A 17,543-nucleotide genomic window follows, 5' to 3' on the forward strand; every position below is an offset into this window, starting at 1 on the left:
AAGAACCCCTTGCAAACAAACATACGAGACAGGCGGGGCTTATTTCTGTCAGTTGTCAGCAAAACGAAAAGACTGAAAGGCCTGTTCGTACTTGACCCGATTAGTGACGATTACAGTGAATATCGACTATACTTAGCAAAACGAGTGTCCGTCAGTGATGGACTGACGAACCATTTCGTCAGTCTGACAGAACGCCCACCTCGGGGAATTTGCATGCTAGGCACAACCCAGATTCACCGAATCACAGATTCTTTTACTCTGTAGCGGAGTTAAGATGCCGCTCTGTGTATTAACAGGCCTTTTACACCCTCTTGGACAAAATCTTTTTGTCCTTCGTGGGCTGTTTTCATTTTTGCCCCATTAGGCTGTTAAATCAGGCAGACCTGAGAGTTTTCAGTCCTGTGCTCTGACAATTGGCAAATGTTTGAGTCAAATATTGTTGCTCCTTCTTGTAGAAAGCTCAGGGTCAATGAACACTTGAACCATTGCCAGCTCACATTTGCGATACTGCCGTGTAAAAGGACACTGCGACGTTGTCTGCTGTGCGTATCGCTGAAATTTTTGCAGGATTTGCAGAGTTCTTAATATATCAGACGCTACTCTATCACCTCAAAGTCAACTAGCAGACTCACTCTGCAGACTCACACGCGCGCATTTCAGCTATTCTCAATCAAATAACAAAACACACACACACACGCACACGAAATAACCCCAAAAAATAAAAAAACTACCTTTTACCATTTCGCTGTATGCCATGAATGTCACAAGCACTGTCATTACTGCCACCACCCTCGGGCACTGTCATAATATTCCTGCATTAGACAACCTACAAGTTTATTCATTAAGTCTTCTGTATCTTTGGAGTTTTAAGAGGAAAAAAAAACAGTCAAGCTGTTAAGTGCTTGCACAATTCTAGGCTTTACACGTTAAGCTTGACTTGTGTACTAAGTGTAACAAGTGAATGCAGAGCTAGAAAATGACTGAAATGGGAACATTTGCATTGTTTGACAGCAATAGTGGATACAGATTTTTTTTTTCTTCAGACCAATTTTAAATATAGCACCACCTCATCAGTGAAACTCGTGGTCATGCCGTGGTGTGGGCATGTATGGTGATCAATGGAATTGGTTCCCTTCTATTTATTTATGACGTAACTGCTGACAAAAGCGACAAAATGGATTCTGAAATGTTTCACACAATTTAACCGGCTCATACTCGGTCAAATGCGTGAGTACACATTGGACAGTGTGTCTCAGTGCCGATGAACAATAACTCAAATCCTACTGCAAAAGCAGAAAAGATGGAGTTTTCTTTTGGAAAAAAAGTGAAAAGTTATGCACTGAAAAGTCATCTGACCCCAATTCAAATTAGCATATGCATTTCACTTGCTGAAGACAAAACTGAAGTACAATACAACAAGGCCTTCTGTGGAATGGGATACGGATCCAAATGTCAACCGGCATTTGCAAGCTGTGTTGGACCAGAGCACTTTGCTTGTATACATTCTTAATGTGGAATAGTTAATTGTTGCTTTTATTCAACTAGTATGGTTCTTATACGAAAGAAACTCTTGCCCATGCCCCTCATCTAATTTGAAAATACCTGTGATCACTTAAACCAATAACTCCCATCTGTGGTGTTTTTTTCAATAATTCCTTGAGAAAGCATAGCAAAGATAAACCTGCCATTCAGCACTATTAAACCCAGGGGCACAAGTTCACATAATCAGCTATTTCAGATGATATACGTACATAACATTCCCCAATAATATGATAATGAATCTTTTTATGATTTGGATTTATCTAAATAAATTGTAAAAAAAAAAAATAATAATCACTATATTATGTACATTAATCCATATTAGATTTGACAAAATGGATATTTAAGATATGTCAATCTATCTTAAGTAATGTGGAGGATGGGATTGGCTTGTGTCCCATCTGTCCCTATAGATAACCTCAAGTGATGATGGCCAAATTACGCGGTGCTGTAAAGAAGTGATTTGTCGAGATTGGACTTCAGCGAATAAATGGAATGAGGTGATTAGAGGATGGAAGGAGCAGGAGGCAGGTTTCGTTGACGTGCACAGTGAAGATATGAGAGCTGAGGGGAAAGATGAGCAAAATGGGAAAAGAAATGGAATGGCTGGGACGTGAAAGGATAGTAGACAAAAGAGGAGCAGACAGTCCGCCACCCCACAGTCACATCTCACAATTTACTATGTTCTGGCTCATAATGTTTTATAGTACAATCACTGATAGTGCAGTAGTCAGTAGTGATCTAATTTCACAACTCATATCCTTCAGTAATGTGAACACAAAGGGAGAGGCAGAACCATTAGCAGCGTCCAGTGCTCATCTGCTGCTACTCATGCATAATTGGCTTCCACGGAAGAGGGGGAAAAAAAAAGGGGGGGTAAACAGCGAGCGATCATATTAACTCGACAAAGTTCTAATTGAAATCGGTTAACAATCAGAGCAGATGATAAAGGCCAAGGAGACAGGCGCCCACAGCAAAGACAAGTTTGGTTTATAATCTGACATTTTACCCCATCTGTCCACTTTTTACTCCAAAGTCAGCTCCTGGCCACCTTCACAAGTGCATTTCGGCTGTTTCAATTTCAAAATGACCTCTGAGGGTCTGCATTAAAGTGAGGTGACATCCATGAAATATGAACAAATAACCGACCGTCCCTTTGCAAAAACCCACAAGAAAAATGTAAACCAGCAAACGCATTCACAAACATGCCTAGTAAACATAAAATTTGATGGGGACTTCTAGATAAAAATTAACGCAGTGTAATATAACAGCCCTCCAATAAAGCCCCCTTCATGAGGATTTTAACGTTCACTTTTATTGGAAAGGGGCGTTTGATTTATTTTATTCATATCCACGTGGATAATTCTGCTTTGTCACGAGCGCTGCCTTCAGAGGCGTTAAGTCAACCATGTGTCAACACAGCAAATGAAATTAAACATCAAGATCAATTGTGACTTGATACTATTAGCCGTTTGTGATGGTTTGCAGCCATCAGACAACGGCCTTATCCGGTTTTGTGTTATTTATAGGCTATCATGTGGCATCTGAAAGTAAAATGGTGTTTTGCACCACTAGATGGCATGCGTGGCTCTTCACATTGGAACTCCAGCCACCAGATGTGATGAGGGGAGAAGACATTGGTTTGGTCTGGATTATGCAACACAGAAAAGCCTCTCTCAGTTGAGTAGAAATGTGTGTGTAATACACAAAAGAAAATCTCCCTACCTGCACCTTCTTTTCAACAGAGAGCTCATCATGACAGCAATTTTATCAAGTGAGAGAAAAGCAGAAATAAAACTCAATCTTCTGAATCTTTATTGAGGCCCTGACTCATTCATATTTGAGAGGCTAGCCATCATCCGTGCTATTGAAACGCATAATAAATTGTGAAAGGGGTGCGTGTGTTCAGGTTCAAAGGGTTCACAAGAGGCAGATAAAAAGACAACATAAAGATAAGATGCGGTCACAGTATTTGCGCATCGGAATTATAGCGCATTAAAACACTGACATGTCGTCAAATGTGGATTCAATAATCAAATTATCACGATATGTCTTTGTCCTCACCTCCGATTCAAATTATAAAAATATTATGACGGCTGTCAAGCTTGCTTTTTTTTTCCTCATTCAGTCTAAGTACAGGATAAACCGTGAGACTCAAACATCGAATTGATAGAATGAGAAATATCCATCCGAGAATATAAAGCATTATATTATTGACTCGGTGAGCTTCACTGCTTCTCAAGGGCAAGATAAGATGCATTTTCCTCAGTTGCAGGATGTCCCTGTTCTTTCTCTCTCTCTCTCATCTGCAGCAGATGGTGAATAGAAGATCGCTTTCTGCCTGGGGGGCTAGAGACGTCAGGGTCACAGCTTAAGCTTTGACGTCCACTCAAATCCGGGTTGATTTGACGGGACTGTTTTGCAGACAAAGTGTCGGTCAGTCGGTCCATTCAAATAAATGCAAAAAAATTCAACTTGATTCGGTTTAACAATCACGAATAGTTTGGCACAATTTTAGGTTGCAGTGACATGGACCATATCGACATGAGTACTGTATTTATTCCCCGCACAACAACATTTGAAGGCCACACTGTGTGCCGAGATGGTGACAACAATGGAGAAAGCATTTCCTCCCGCCCACACTGGCATGAAACCATTTAATTCCTTTTTAACATTCTAAGCTACTCTCATCATGAACGGTCGCTGTGCAGAAGATCAATCACACGGATGAGGCAGACAGGGGTATGATGACAAAATCAAGCTGAATATTCAATATGTACAGTAACATTTACAAACATAACAGAAAATTACATTGTACCATCTCAAGCTTTTAAGCTAATTACTCTAATAATGCACGGAAAATAAAGAGGTTTTGTTGGGCTTAGCAAAGCTACATTTAATTTTAAAAAATGATTTTGAGTAATTTTGTGACATGATTGTGTAGATCTAAAAAGTAAGTACAGTAACTGTATCCGATTCATTTCCGGGTTTTGAACATGTGCTATGTAGCGTTGCTATTCTTGTATCTGTAGATACTGCATTTGTGAATTACTGATCCTAGACCGGCGCAATGCAGTTTAGGTGGGCTTCAGACAATTTTCTCATTTCAAATTGGGCCATGGCACTGAAAGCATGGAAACAAGTGGGTGCGTTTGATTCAAAGCATGTCAGAAAATCGGCAAAAATATTGTTCAAACCAAGCTGCTGTCCATGAATGTCTTCTGAGAATTTATGGACAATGTGTTTGTTTTCAACTAGAACTAAAGAAATCACAAAGTATATGAGCTGAAATCATCCATCCATCCAACCTGTATCCAAGCTGCATCTCCTCAGGAGGGTCGCGGGGCTGCTGGAGCCTATCCCAGCTGTCTTCGAGCAGTAGGCGGGGTACACCCTGAACTGGTTGCCAGCCAATCGTAGGGCACACATGGACAAAAACAACAACCATTCACACTCACAATCACACCTAGGGCTAATTTAGTATGTTCAAATAACCTACCAAGCAAGCTTTGGAATGTGGGAGGAAGCTGGAGTACTTGGAGAAAACCCACGCAGACACGGGGGAACACGCATTTATCAAAACATGCAAACTCCACACAAGAAGAGTGGAGCCCGGAGTCAAACACCACACTTTTGAACTGTGAGGAAGACATGCTCATCAGTCATCCACCGTGCCGCCAGACTGAAATCTCATAATCAGACAACCAACCAGCACCTGGACGAGAGCTTCTGCGAGAGAAGAAGGGAGGGTTATGACAGATCAACTCATGGCTGCCCACAATGCCCTGAGCATCTGACAGTTCCCGGATGAGAAGAGCTGCTCACCCAACCTGGCTCCGTGTGAGAAGGTCTTAAAATTGATTTGACATTAAGACTGGCATTTGAAATACAGCTTTTGTGAGAATAGGCCTGGAACTCTTTTGACATTTCTACCATTGTAGTCTAATTAAAGACCAAATGTGAGGTAAGCTTAACCAACCGTATTTTGAGTAATCAATCTATTCAAAGAATACTCATGTAAGTTTTTTTAATGCAAACGTCCTAGATTCATGAATAGACCCATAGCAACGCCCTAACAACCAAAATGCTTTTCTTCAGCAATCCACGCTATTTTTCGGGCATCACTCGCAGAACCATGAGCTGCCAGTCGCCATTGTACTGCATTGTTTAGTGTCCGGTGAGCACTCAACTGAAATAGTTTTTGTGTTTTTTGGCGAAATGCCTCGGCGGTGTGTGGTGATGCATTTTTCACATTCTGGGAAGCATGTTTTTGACTGGCCCAAAAAAAAAAAAAAATTGCCACGCAAATGGTCCAATTTAGTTCTGGCAAAGAGGGAATTTGAAGCCAGTGTCGACGAGTATTCTTTGCCACGAGCACTTTGAATATCTCTGTTTTCTCAACCGTTTTGTTCATGATAAAGGTTTCGCTGAAAGGTAGTTGTGATTACAATCCATTTTGAAACCTGTGTGGTGTGTTGCATGTATTGTGACAGCTTGTGTGTCACCGGCGGCTGTGATGTATGTATGTGGAGTGCGCATGCACTGAAGAAGAACGGTGAGAAAGGAGGAAAAGAGATGAGAGCGAGTGATGACTGTTGTGAGAACAAGGAACCGAGGAGAACGAGTGGGCATGTGTAAAGTAGAGAGTTAAACCGTAAGTGTGTATATATACCTTAAATACCATACCAAAAACAAACATAGGAAACCAACCCACTATAACGTGTGATCTCAGTACTAGCTGAATAAATGGACCTGATCTCGTCATTTACAGCAGAGTATTGAATTTAAAACAATAACGCAAATCTAATAACATGAGCCTCAACATTGATGTAACAAAGTTTCTTTTTTTTCCAGACAAAAACCTTTTTTCCTCTGGAGAGCAAAAAATTCTTACCTCGCTGATAGTTTCCGCTTCTGCCTTCGTCAGAGCTGTCACACTTCCATGCGATGTGTCTTAAAACAGCTGATCGGCTCGGGGAACCTTCAAATTAAGGGTCCCGACCCGATCAAAACGGCGCTTCGACCCATCACACGCAGGGGTGACAGCTCTGATGAAGGCTGAAGTGATTGCCGAAACTATCAGTGAGGTAAGAGTTTTTTGCTCTCCAACAGAAAAAAAGGTTTTGGGCCTAAAAAAAGAAAACTTGAATCCTATTGGAAAAAAAAAAAAACGCTGGTGTGGGCAAACACATGTGGCCCCGTAAAACGTTTTGATCCGGCCCGGTGAACTTGAAAAAAATTAAATGAATAAACCTTGTTAATGTTTTATTTTCTAAATACTGTGGGCTGTCAAAGACATATTTTGTTGTAATGCTTTTGTTCACGCTCATTTAAAATTAAATTTATTTTTTTTCTCCGATGAGGTGAGGTTACCAAAAGACTCCATCCATCTGCTCCTGGTCAGGCCGCTCTGTCAAATTTTAGAACCCATTGTGGCCCGCCAATCAAATATTTTGCCCACCCCTTCCATAACGCTATATATCTTACCATTCTTCCAGTCTGGATGAGTCGAGACTCCACTCCATGTCCGATCGTTCAAGCACAATATTTTCGGTCTCCTGAGCATCTGGCTCGTACATGTATGGTCCAACAAATAGAATATCAACAAGCTCCTCTTCGTCCCCTCTGATACGTTTGACATTTCGCTTTCTGAGTCAATTTCTGACTGGTTTAATACACTTTTTATGTGAGCTCTAACATAAATCCCTTGGTATGACATCACACTTCCGGGTTTGTCGCTCGGCAGAATCTAACTTCGGGAAAACTATTATTTTGTTAAATATACAAAAATAAAATAATAATAATAATGATCCTTTATTGTGTGTAATTTACTTGGACAAAAAAGATTATATTTGCCATTTTCTGAACTGACTTCCCACTGGGTCTTTAATGTCAATGCAAAAGTTTTATTTGCTATTCGCCAGTTTTACTTTGCCAAAATGACTCGTGAAAAGGTCATCAAAACAAGAATTCTAGTGGTAGCGCAAAGGAATGTGCGTACACATGTGGCCTTCTTGCTAACAATTACGGTACAAGTGGGGACAATCAAGCAAAAACATCCACTTATGGAAATAGGCATGCACAGCATGCTCCGTATTGCGGTTCTCATTATGGCTTCAATGAAATGATTTCATGACAATGACAAATGATTGCATTTGAAATTGAATGGTAACTTACAGTGTGCATGTCAATACAGAAAATAATGAAGCGCACAGCAAAACACATTTCCCTGCGCAGTAAACAAATGGGAAGAAAAGCTTTGTTTGCTCACACTAAGCAGAACAAACACTAAAATTGTCCAGCTTATGCAGATGAACATTTCCATATGATATGATTATATTTCTTGAGATGATTTGGTGAAACCCATTCAACAAATAGGAGCGTTATATAATACCTTGAGGCAATCAATGAAGCATAAATATTTGAAAAGCTCTTAGGGTTTCCATCCAGTGGGACAAAGTTCAATTTGTAGGCGAGCAGAAATACTTGATTCGCCATTTTAACCAGGAAACAAACATTACACCTACAACACATAGCGTGTTGGGAATCATTTTCCGACATATTTGCAGTGTACACGTGGGCGTATACATTCCTTACATGTTCCAGCCAAGCTGTTGACTTGCCTTGGGACAAGATTGTGGGAAATGCCACAATGGCAGACATGAGAGTGTTTTCATTTGAAGACAAATACATCCGAATGCGCTTTCTTAGCCTTAATCCCTCCAAAAGAAAAAAAAAACCCCACCAAAAACAAGAAGCAACACTTACATATAAAAGCATCACATAACATTCCCCATTACTGTCTACCCGTCCACAGTGTCCACATCTGTCCACCTTTTGAGCAGTGAGCCCCATTCAGCAAGTCTGAGTCCATGATGATCAGGTGAGGCATGAGTGGGAGTCAGTAGAAGCTTGCAGCATTCACAAGGATGCGAGTGGAGGATGATGGTACAGGGAGGGGGGCGGGGGCCGAGGGGGTACACCAATGCGGAGGTGGCAGCTAGAAGGCAAAGCTAATTTACTGTGACAGAAATCAGAGCTATCAGGACTACCGTGACCAAGCAGCACGGGCAGCATATATCGCGCCAAACCCACGGTTTGAGTGGAGGGTGGGGTGATTGGCACTCAGTAGGAAGAGAAAAAGATGCATTCAACGAGACATTACAGTTTATCTGGTATCGACTCTGCACATGGAAAATAGAAATGACATTAAGGTAAGAAGAACCCTTCAATCAGAGAGAAGTTTTCAATATATCTAATACCGATGGAGGTTGGAAGGCTACGCGGGGACAATTTTCAACTAGGACTGCCACAAATGATTATTTTTGCTAGTTGATTAATCACCAACAGAAGTCGCGATTAGTCAACCTAATTGGATCAAATCCAAATCATATATTGCACCAGCAAGCAGCTGCTCCGATATGTGCATCATTAGTGTACAGGCCAAATTGTTTTAGGTATGTGCAGACTAAAAGAAAAGACAATTAAGATAATAGTACATTCAACTTTCATTAAACTTTTCATCTTTTACCAGAATTCCTGACCTCAATAATGGTGCAACATAAATTGAATGCCTCCAAGGGTTTGGCTGTGAATGTCTAGTGCATTTTAAAATGGAACCAACAACTACACACTATGCATACCTGCTCTGTGAATAGTATGAAAATCGATAAAGACAGAAAAAAAATAAAGAAGACATCTTTCACTGTTCTCTCGTATCAAGGTTTTTTTTCTAATGTAGAAGAGACTGAAATCAGAGTAATAAAATTGGGGAAGGCACTATTTGAAAGAAAAGTAAAATAAACATTTGTATTGGTTTTTATTTTATGTAATTTATCCAAAACGATTTGCTTCGCATCACCATGATATATAATTTTAAGATATAAAATGATATACAAAATCCAAATGACATATGCACCTGAGATGGAAAAAGAACTTTAAGATTAGGAGGAAATTTTTTTTTCAACACTGTATTCAATTACATTTTAATGAACTCGGTTATTTGTGTTATATGGTGAAGTGCATATTGTGATACTTTGAGTACTCCTTTTTCGGAGTCTGTGAGTACATCCCTCTCTTCGTGTGCACGGTTAACATGTGCGCTGTTTGTGTTTCGGCATCCCTACGGCCATACAGTAGCTCTGTTTTGTTGGAAATAAATGTGAGTTTACGGATGAACATCTCCCGTGATCGTTGCAGGACGTTGCAATATATTGTTTTCAAGATATTGTTTGGGAGAGCCAGACAGCATGCCTCGATGCAAGATAAAGTCCACTGCCACACCAAATAGCTAAAAATGCTACAAGCTACAGTCCACATATTGTCATTGACATAACATTTGGACATATAAAACCTAATGCAACCACAAATAAATTTAAGCTTACAAGATTGTCTGTGGTCATGAGCCATAATTGGTCATTATCTGAGCCCAGAGCAACAGTGATGTCCTTTTGAGTTGATTTTAGTGACAAAATGGCCGCCCCTGAAAGGCTGAAAACGGGTGGATTTTACTGCTTAACTCATATTGCATAAACGCAATATTAATTTTGACTTGTGGGGCTGCATAGAACATATTCTTGTTAAGAATACTTTGGGGTTGACTGCCCCTTTAATACACACTATAGACTACATGAGGAACAATTAGACTAAAATTTTGAATTGAATATTGATAGACTCATTGCCAACAGTAAGGTGAACACACACCCTGTAAAATTCATGAGGAATTCTTAATGGTTGGGCCAAATCTGTCAGTAAGCAAAATACTAAAAGTTTAATGAAGCTGAATATGAATAGAACATGGTGAGAAAGCTGATATATATGAGCCGCAGAGAACGGGCCACAGCGGCATCATTATTCAATGACGAGAGAAGGAGACACAAGGCTGGTCTCTAAATGAGACATGGTGGTGGCGATGGAGGAGGAGGGAGGAGAAGGAGGAGGAGGGGATTGTGGGAGATTAAGAGAGCACTGTGGTGATTGTTCTACACCACATTGCAATGCAGAATGTTTGGTAAGCAGCAGTCTCGTTTGGGACCAGGAGAGAACCAGGAGGAGGACCTCAAGCTTGAAGCTGAGGAATCAGGAGGGAGCAATGAAATTGTTCCTCCACCGCCTCGGGATTGAGGCTCAGAGAAGCAGATAAAAATTAGACTCCGCCGTTTGTTGCCATTCACAGAGGGGATGCTACTTCATCAAAGAAAAAAGCAGTACTGAGTTGGACTTTCATGTCAATTGGCAGTTTATTTTCGGGTCACGGTTCAGAGGGACTTTCTCTCCTGTTATATGCGGGATTAAGTGAGGACAAATTGCTCTCGTTCCACGAACTTTTTGACCATCTTTTAAGTTTCCTTATTTAAGATCACTTGCAGGAAGTCATCTGAGGCAAACCGAGAAATCATCTTCTCCATTAAGGTAAGGTATTTCTTTTAAGGATCTAATACTAATACAACAGTAAACGCACAGCTTTGAGAACAAAAAGAATGATTAATTGCTGTTGTCACTGAACGTTTCATTTTGGTCACACTGAAAGATTCTATTTTGAATGTGATTCTCATCCATGCAGGAAAAGCTGGAAGACTTTCCAACTTAAAAGTGTCTGTAGAAACATGATCACCGCAAACAATCACGTTCCTGTCCTGGTGCTCCTCTGTCTCCTCCCCACCACGACGGAGACCTGCCCTTCCGTGTGTCTTTGCACATCCGACACAGCAAGCTGTAGCTCCAGTGGTCTCACCAAGATACCCAAGTCACTGCCCTCGTTCTCCATCACGCTTGATGTCAGTCACAACCAAATGACGTGGCTGCGTCCAGGGAGCTTCAGCAAAATGTCCAGGCTGGAAAACCTCTGGATGGCCCACAACCAGATCAGCAGTTTAGCCTATGGGGCATTTCAGAATGCCTCCAGTTTAAGATATCTTGACCTGTCTTCCAACAGGCTCCAAAAGGTGGAGCAGCACTATTTTGAGGGGCTGTGGAGGCTGGAGGAGCTCATTCTCTTTAACAATAAAATCACACAGGTAGATGCCGGCACACTGAAGGGCCTGAGCAGCTTGAAAAAGGCCTATTTCAGCCTCAACCGGATTACACAATTCCCGTTCTTCTCCATCCAAGACAGCAGCCACCCGTTTCTGACCATGCTGGATCTCTCCTCCAACCTTATCACCCGTCTGCCGTGGCAGGATGTGAAAGCATTGCCGGGATTGGTGCAGCGGGGGCTCTACCTTCATAACAACTCTCTGATTTGCGACTGCTCCATGTACGGTATGTTCTGGCACTGGGATCTCCGAGGGTATGACTCGCTGAGGGATTTCACAGACGAATACACTTGCACAATCTACGGGGAACCCCGAGCATCGATCCGGTTCCTGCGACACAATCGCTTTTTCAACAACTGCACCGTGGAAAGAGCCGTGTCGCTGCCGGTGACAGTGCTCCTCTCCAATGTTTTGGTTTCAGAGGGACAAAGGGTGCGTCTGGACTGCCAAACATCCTTGAGTAGTGCCAACCTCTCATTTACATGGCTTTCCCCCAGCCAGGTGTACATCACCCCGTCCAACATTGATGACACTCTAATGAGCTTGTCTGCTAATGGTACCTTGGAGATCCAAGCAGCCAAGGTCAATGACTCGGGCCTGTATGTGTGTACAGCAGTGGATATTAAAGAGGCACTAAACGCAACCAGAGAAATAAATGTCACAGTGATCTTGCCTGAAGTGGAGTCGTTCAGTACGGCTTACACAACGTTGTTGGGCTGTATGGTGACGATGGTCCTCATCCTCGTATACCTCTACCTGACCCCGTGCCGATGCCGCTGCTGTAAACAGCCCAACCCTCCAGTCATCCCCGTCGCAACATACGATCCTGAGAATTCAATACCCATTTTGACCCCCTGCGCAGCAGACAGGGAAAAAAGCCACTTTGACAAGCATGTAGCATTTATGCAGCCGATCTTGAGTGAGGAAAGGCCTGATTGAAAGCTGATGCAGAAGAACAGAGACTATCAAATTGATTTCTCTTCAAACACCATCTTTCTCTTCTGAAAGTCTCCTGCTGTTAAAAAGCACAAAAGTACCTTCAGCTCTCTTGCTATTAGCCGCTCGAATTGGCCGTGGGGTTTAACAGTGAACACAGGAGCGCTACCTCACCTTTTAATGTCACCTCATAACTATTTGGAGCAGCGCAATGATGGGCCCTCCGTCAAGGGTGACGCGAGATCACGCTTGTAAAGTTTTTACACAGTTAAGTTGATTGTAAATGTTTGCAGCCACCAGGTTGCAACAAGGCTGTTTTTAACTGTTCATTTACTAAGGTAGAACATGACACAAATTGTGAAGTAAACACTTCATCTTTCTATCTATTTTAAACAATAATAAAAAAAACATGTTCTCAGTGTTCCTAATAAATGAGTCTGCATTTTTAATCAACTGCATTCTCAACAGTACTATACAGTACAGTACTATTGAAAAACACAAAATATGGTATGAATTCCATAAAACCTTAATTTTAAGCAATGATGAGAAAATCCATGCCATTATCCAAGGCAAGTCAGGCAAAAAAAAACTAAAGTCACAAGTACATCTTTTCAAAGATGGTGGTACTTTGATTCCAAACAACACACTTTCTCCAATAATTGCTCTATTTCATTAGACAGCACATCTGTAGCTGGCCGCAAATGCTGGTGGATCCAGATTTCCGTGCCATTTTATTGTTTTATTTTTAACCTTCCCACTGTGCTATTTGCGGGGTCACATGAATGATTGGGAGTCGTACACGTGAGACGCTCATGTATGACTTGTGCAATGCATTCAAAGGGAATGAGACAAGCCGTGTTGATTGGCCATAACTGAAGTCAGATGTGACCACTCCCAGCAGTGCAGACCTCCCTCGATCAGATCCTTAGCCCTGCACTTTTCTTTTGAAATTACAAATACTGAGCCTAAACCACCTGCAAGCACTGTTACGCCGCATACTACACATGATTTACGCCGTTCAATAAAAAGAATAGAATAGAAAAAAATAGAGGCCAATAAAATGAATGCAATCACAATATGGAACAGAAGTGGCTGATGCTTCAAGCAGGTATTATGCAAGACCAAAGGTTGGCAGTACATTTCTTTTCCTCATTATTTGATGACATTTACACACTAATGTACAATGAAGGAGAAGAAAAGCGTTGATGTCTTGCATCAGAGCGTTTGCAATATGGAGGTAATCCAGAAATCTTTCAGTCGAGACGAAAGAACAAATAATTTCTTCCATTCCAAGCATTTTAATGTTTTGAGCCTATAGTTTAATCGTAAAACAAATGCTGGATCCAAGTTTAACAGGATTAGGTATAATCCTTCATGTAATGTTCAACAGAAATCATCTGAAACAGCGAGGCTCATGAGAGCGGGCCTGTAATTATTTCTAAACCCTTATCCAAAACTGACCTTTAAAGTCTAACAAGACTAATATCGTTGTATAACCCGCATAAAAATTCACAAACTAAACAAAGGTGCAGCTTTAAAATTCTAACGAGCCGCTATGCACAAGGCTTCCCGCCTGAGCGAAGTTAAACGGCTGATAAAATCTAACTACCGGCACACACTGACATACCTGTACATCTGAAGCAATAAGACAGTTATTTCTGCATGGATGTTGGTTGTTTTCTGTTCTCAGTGCCTGTCTGACTTGAGCTAATGATTCCAAGGTGTAAGCACAGTAAGTGATTAAAAAAAATCCAATTAGTGTCTATCTAATTACATTTGTCAAAAGAAAAGTTCACATGTTCTTTTTGTGTTCCATCTGTCTATGTCTTGCCTGCTGGCCACATCCAAGGTTCAGTGATTTAGGGCCTGAGAAAAGTCAGTGTGGAACACAATTGTATTTGATGCGCACCAACGAGTAGCAGTATTTACAATCTACAGCTGCTGCTAAAATAAAGTGCGCATGCGTTCAAGCATGTGCACAAAATGTGAGTAGCTGACCAAAACTCCGGATTAATGCAATAATGGCATTCAGGGCAAAGACAGAAATGACTGATGAATACATGATTTTCTTTTTATTTAACAGTGCCTTGAATTAAAAGCTGAATTTGTTCTGTGGCCACACTCGCAACTCAAAACACTTTTATCTCAAATCGTCTTTGCCGATTGAAATAAACGGAAATGTCATTAATCAGTTTTAGTGACCCAAGCAACAAAAAAAGGGCTTTGAAAATTTGCATTAAAGAGTTTAAAACTAAATCGAGTAAAAACATAATTTCATAGATTTAAGGAATTAAACGGTTTGTGCTTTGTCTAAAATGTAAATAGCTAAAGGGCAATATAGGGGCACTTCATTTTCCATCTGCCATTCATCAGTCAGCTGTACGCCTTGTCCACCAGGGGGCAGTATAATACATAAAGACGTAGACGTAGATTTGGAGAAGAAAAACAGACAAAGACCGGCTCATCTAAAATGCAATAATAGTATTTATTTATTTATTCATTTTTTTTTACAGATAATAAAAATGTATGTCTGTGAGTGTTGCTACCACTTGGGCTGAAATATTTGTGGGTTTTTTTGTTGTTGTTTTTTTGGTAGGTTTATAATTGGAACATCAATGCTCGTTTTGCTAGGCTGTTTAAAGCGTAGGGCATTTTTGGGTTAGCATTAAGCTAGTGGACTTTCATAAGAAACAGTTCATATGATTTGATAAAACACACAACTAAGTCATTACTTGAGAAGTTAGACGTAGTGGTTGTTACTCAATTTTTCTCCTGCAACTAAAGACAAAAACAATAAAAGGAAATTGTCAGGCGACGGCAACAGTTGTCAAAAACTTGCATGTCGGGTGTCTTATAAAACAAGCTACCAATCTATTCAAGTCATGGATTTAGTATTTTCAATTTGATAGAGTACCTGCTCAGGAGAGTCAATCTCAACGATACAAAAGAGTAATAGGGCTCTATATGATGACATGTTGCCAGAATCATGTATTTTCTTATAATATTGCAGCTTTATTCTTATAATGTGAATACTTTTTTGGGGGGCAATTTTGACTTTATCTTCGCAATTATTTTCCCATTTCTTCTTAATGAAGCCTAAGACTCCTTCATAACTCCTTTTTTACTGCCATTGACTGAGCCCCATCAATATGAGGCAATTCGAAGTGAGAAAATTATGTTCATGTTAATTGCACTCATCAAATCTATTTCATATGTGTGAAGGTGAGCCTCTCCCATTCCTGTTTATCTTCTTTGACATGATTGTTCATTGATTTTTGTCATTGTCATGTTAAAAAGCAATTAGTCTCGTCCCCGGTTAAATAAATGGTTTCCATTCAAACTAAGTGGTTTGTAAATGATCCAAATTAGAAATGATCAACATGTGAATGAGAATGACATATTTCACTGCGACATGCTATCGCAGCAACTTTGTTGGCCTCATTTGAAACAGTAGGCAGTGTCCTGATCACATTATGTAATGTGCCACCATGTGCGTTGGTTAGTGTTCTGCAAACATTGCATGGTGTGATGAGTTGGCCTAAGGTTGTAGAAGATTAACAATGGGATAAAAGCAGGTGCTATGTTTCATTGTCTTTAAATCCCTCTAATCTGCCTGCGCTTTGTGGCACAGCACACGCAGCTGCCTCTGGATTTATTGTTTCTTATTAACAGAAGCGAAAGGATATGATGTAAGTAATTCCCTCTGTTGGACTGATTGTAAACGGGGGACAGGTGATTAACCTCTGTGCGGGCAGCATGAGACTGATAGGATGAAAGGAAACAACATTTCATTTAACCTTGTGACAGATACTGCTTGATTGAAAGTCACATGGGACAATGTATTTGCAATTTTAACAAACTGCTAGTAAGGGCTAGATAACATTTTTTTTCAGAAATCATTAGTAAGAACCTCAACAGTAGGCAAAATCTATAAAATCAACGAGCATTAAAACTCCTTTCAACAGATAAATACAATTCATTTGCTTGGTATTTTGGGAAAAAGTAGAATCTAAACATCAGCGCAAATCGGCAAAATCGCAAACTGATGCGACACCAAAATCACCCAAGAATAATTTAATTACCCTCTCAGATAATCATACAATTAATAATAATTGAAAAAACAAAACGGAAACGGTTCAGCAGCAAAAAACAATCAACTAGCTAGCTGCCTTGACTTGAAAAAAAAAATATTGTGCAATCTGTGCTATCTGAATTACAGCAAATAATCAACTGCTCACTTCAGTCAAGCGCGTTTCCATGAAAGTAGCTGTTGTCAAGCCACTTCTAAAAAAAACAAAAAACAATATTGGATAGTTCCTTGCTGGCAAATTATAGATCCATGTCAAATCTTTACCAGGATTGTCAAGCAGGTGTTCTTTAATCAACTCAGCAATTTCTTAAAGTCAAATAAACTCTTCGATAAATATCAATCAGGTTTCTGATCTCATCACAGTACACCGCTTATTAAAGTGCTGGCTGCCGTCAGATTGAACACTGACTCAGGAAAGGTGTCAGCTCTAGTCTTACGGGATCTCAGTGCGGCATTTAATACATCCATCCATCTTCCTAAACGCTTATCCTCCTGAGGATCGCAAGCATGCTGGGGGCTATCTCAACTTCGGGCGATAGGCAGGGAACATCCTGAACTCGTCACTAGCTAATCGTAGGGCACAAATAGATGACAACCAACAACAAACAAACTAAAAGCTGAATGAAAAAAAATGTCCTTAAATGAAACCAAAACAAAACCAAGCAAAGAGCAAAAAGATAATTGCTGTTAGTAAACACTTGGCGTCACCATCTTTAATATAGGGATGGCTCAATACCAGTTTTTAAATTCTGATATCAATATGGAGCATCAATTATTGGCTGATACCAATCTTATACTGATTTGCAGAGTTGGGCATTCAGTCCCGGGGTCGGAACAGTCCGCCCCTCCAGCCCGGCTGGATGCCCATTTTTGGGGGACTTATGAATAAGGACGGAAGGGCAGGGCCAGAAGGCTACCCAGATCGCAGCCGGAGTACGCGGGAC

The 17,543-nt window shown here is 40.6% G+C and overlaps 1 protein-coding gene across 1 annotated transcript; it reads left to right on the forward strand.

Annotated features, from left to right (window-relative positions):
- The first annotated feature begins 10,508 nt into the window (after nucleotides 1-10,508).
- On the forward strand, nucleotides 10,509-15,849 carry LOC148340615 (amphoterin-induced protein 3-like). Its single transcript, XM_088289174.1, has 2 exons — nucleotides 10,509-10,950; nucleotides 11,102-15,849. The coding sequence occupies exon 2, from the start codon at nucleotides 11,145-11,147 to the stop codon at nucleotides 12,510-12,512; it is 1,368 nt and encodes a 455-aa protein (XP_088145300.1). The 5' UTR covers nucleotides 10,509-10,950; nucleotides 11,102-11,144; the 3' UTR covers nucleotides 12,513-15,849.
- Nucleotides 15,850-17,543: the final 1,694 nt, after the last annotated feature.

The sequence above is a fragment of the Idiotropiscis lumnitzeri genome, chromosome 3, assembly GCF_059441095.1.
Source record: "Idiotropiscis lumnitzeri isolate Australia: NSW breed Sydney's pygmy pipehorse chromosome 3, RoL_Ilum_1.0, whole genome shotgun sequence".
Taxonomy (NCBI): Eukaryota; Metazoa; Chordata; class Actinopteri; order Syngnathiformes; family Syngnathidae; genus Idiotropiscis; species Idiotropiscis lumnitzeri.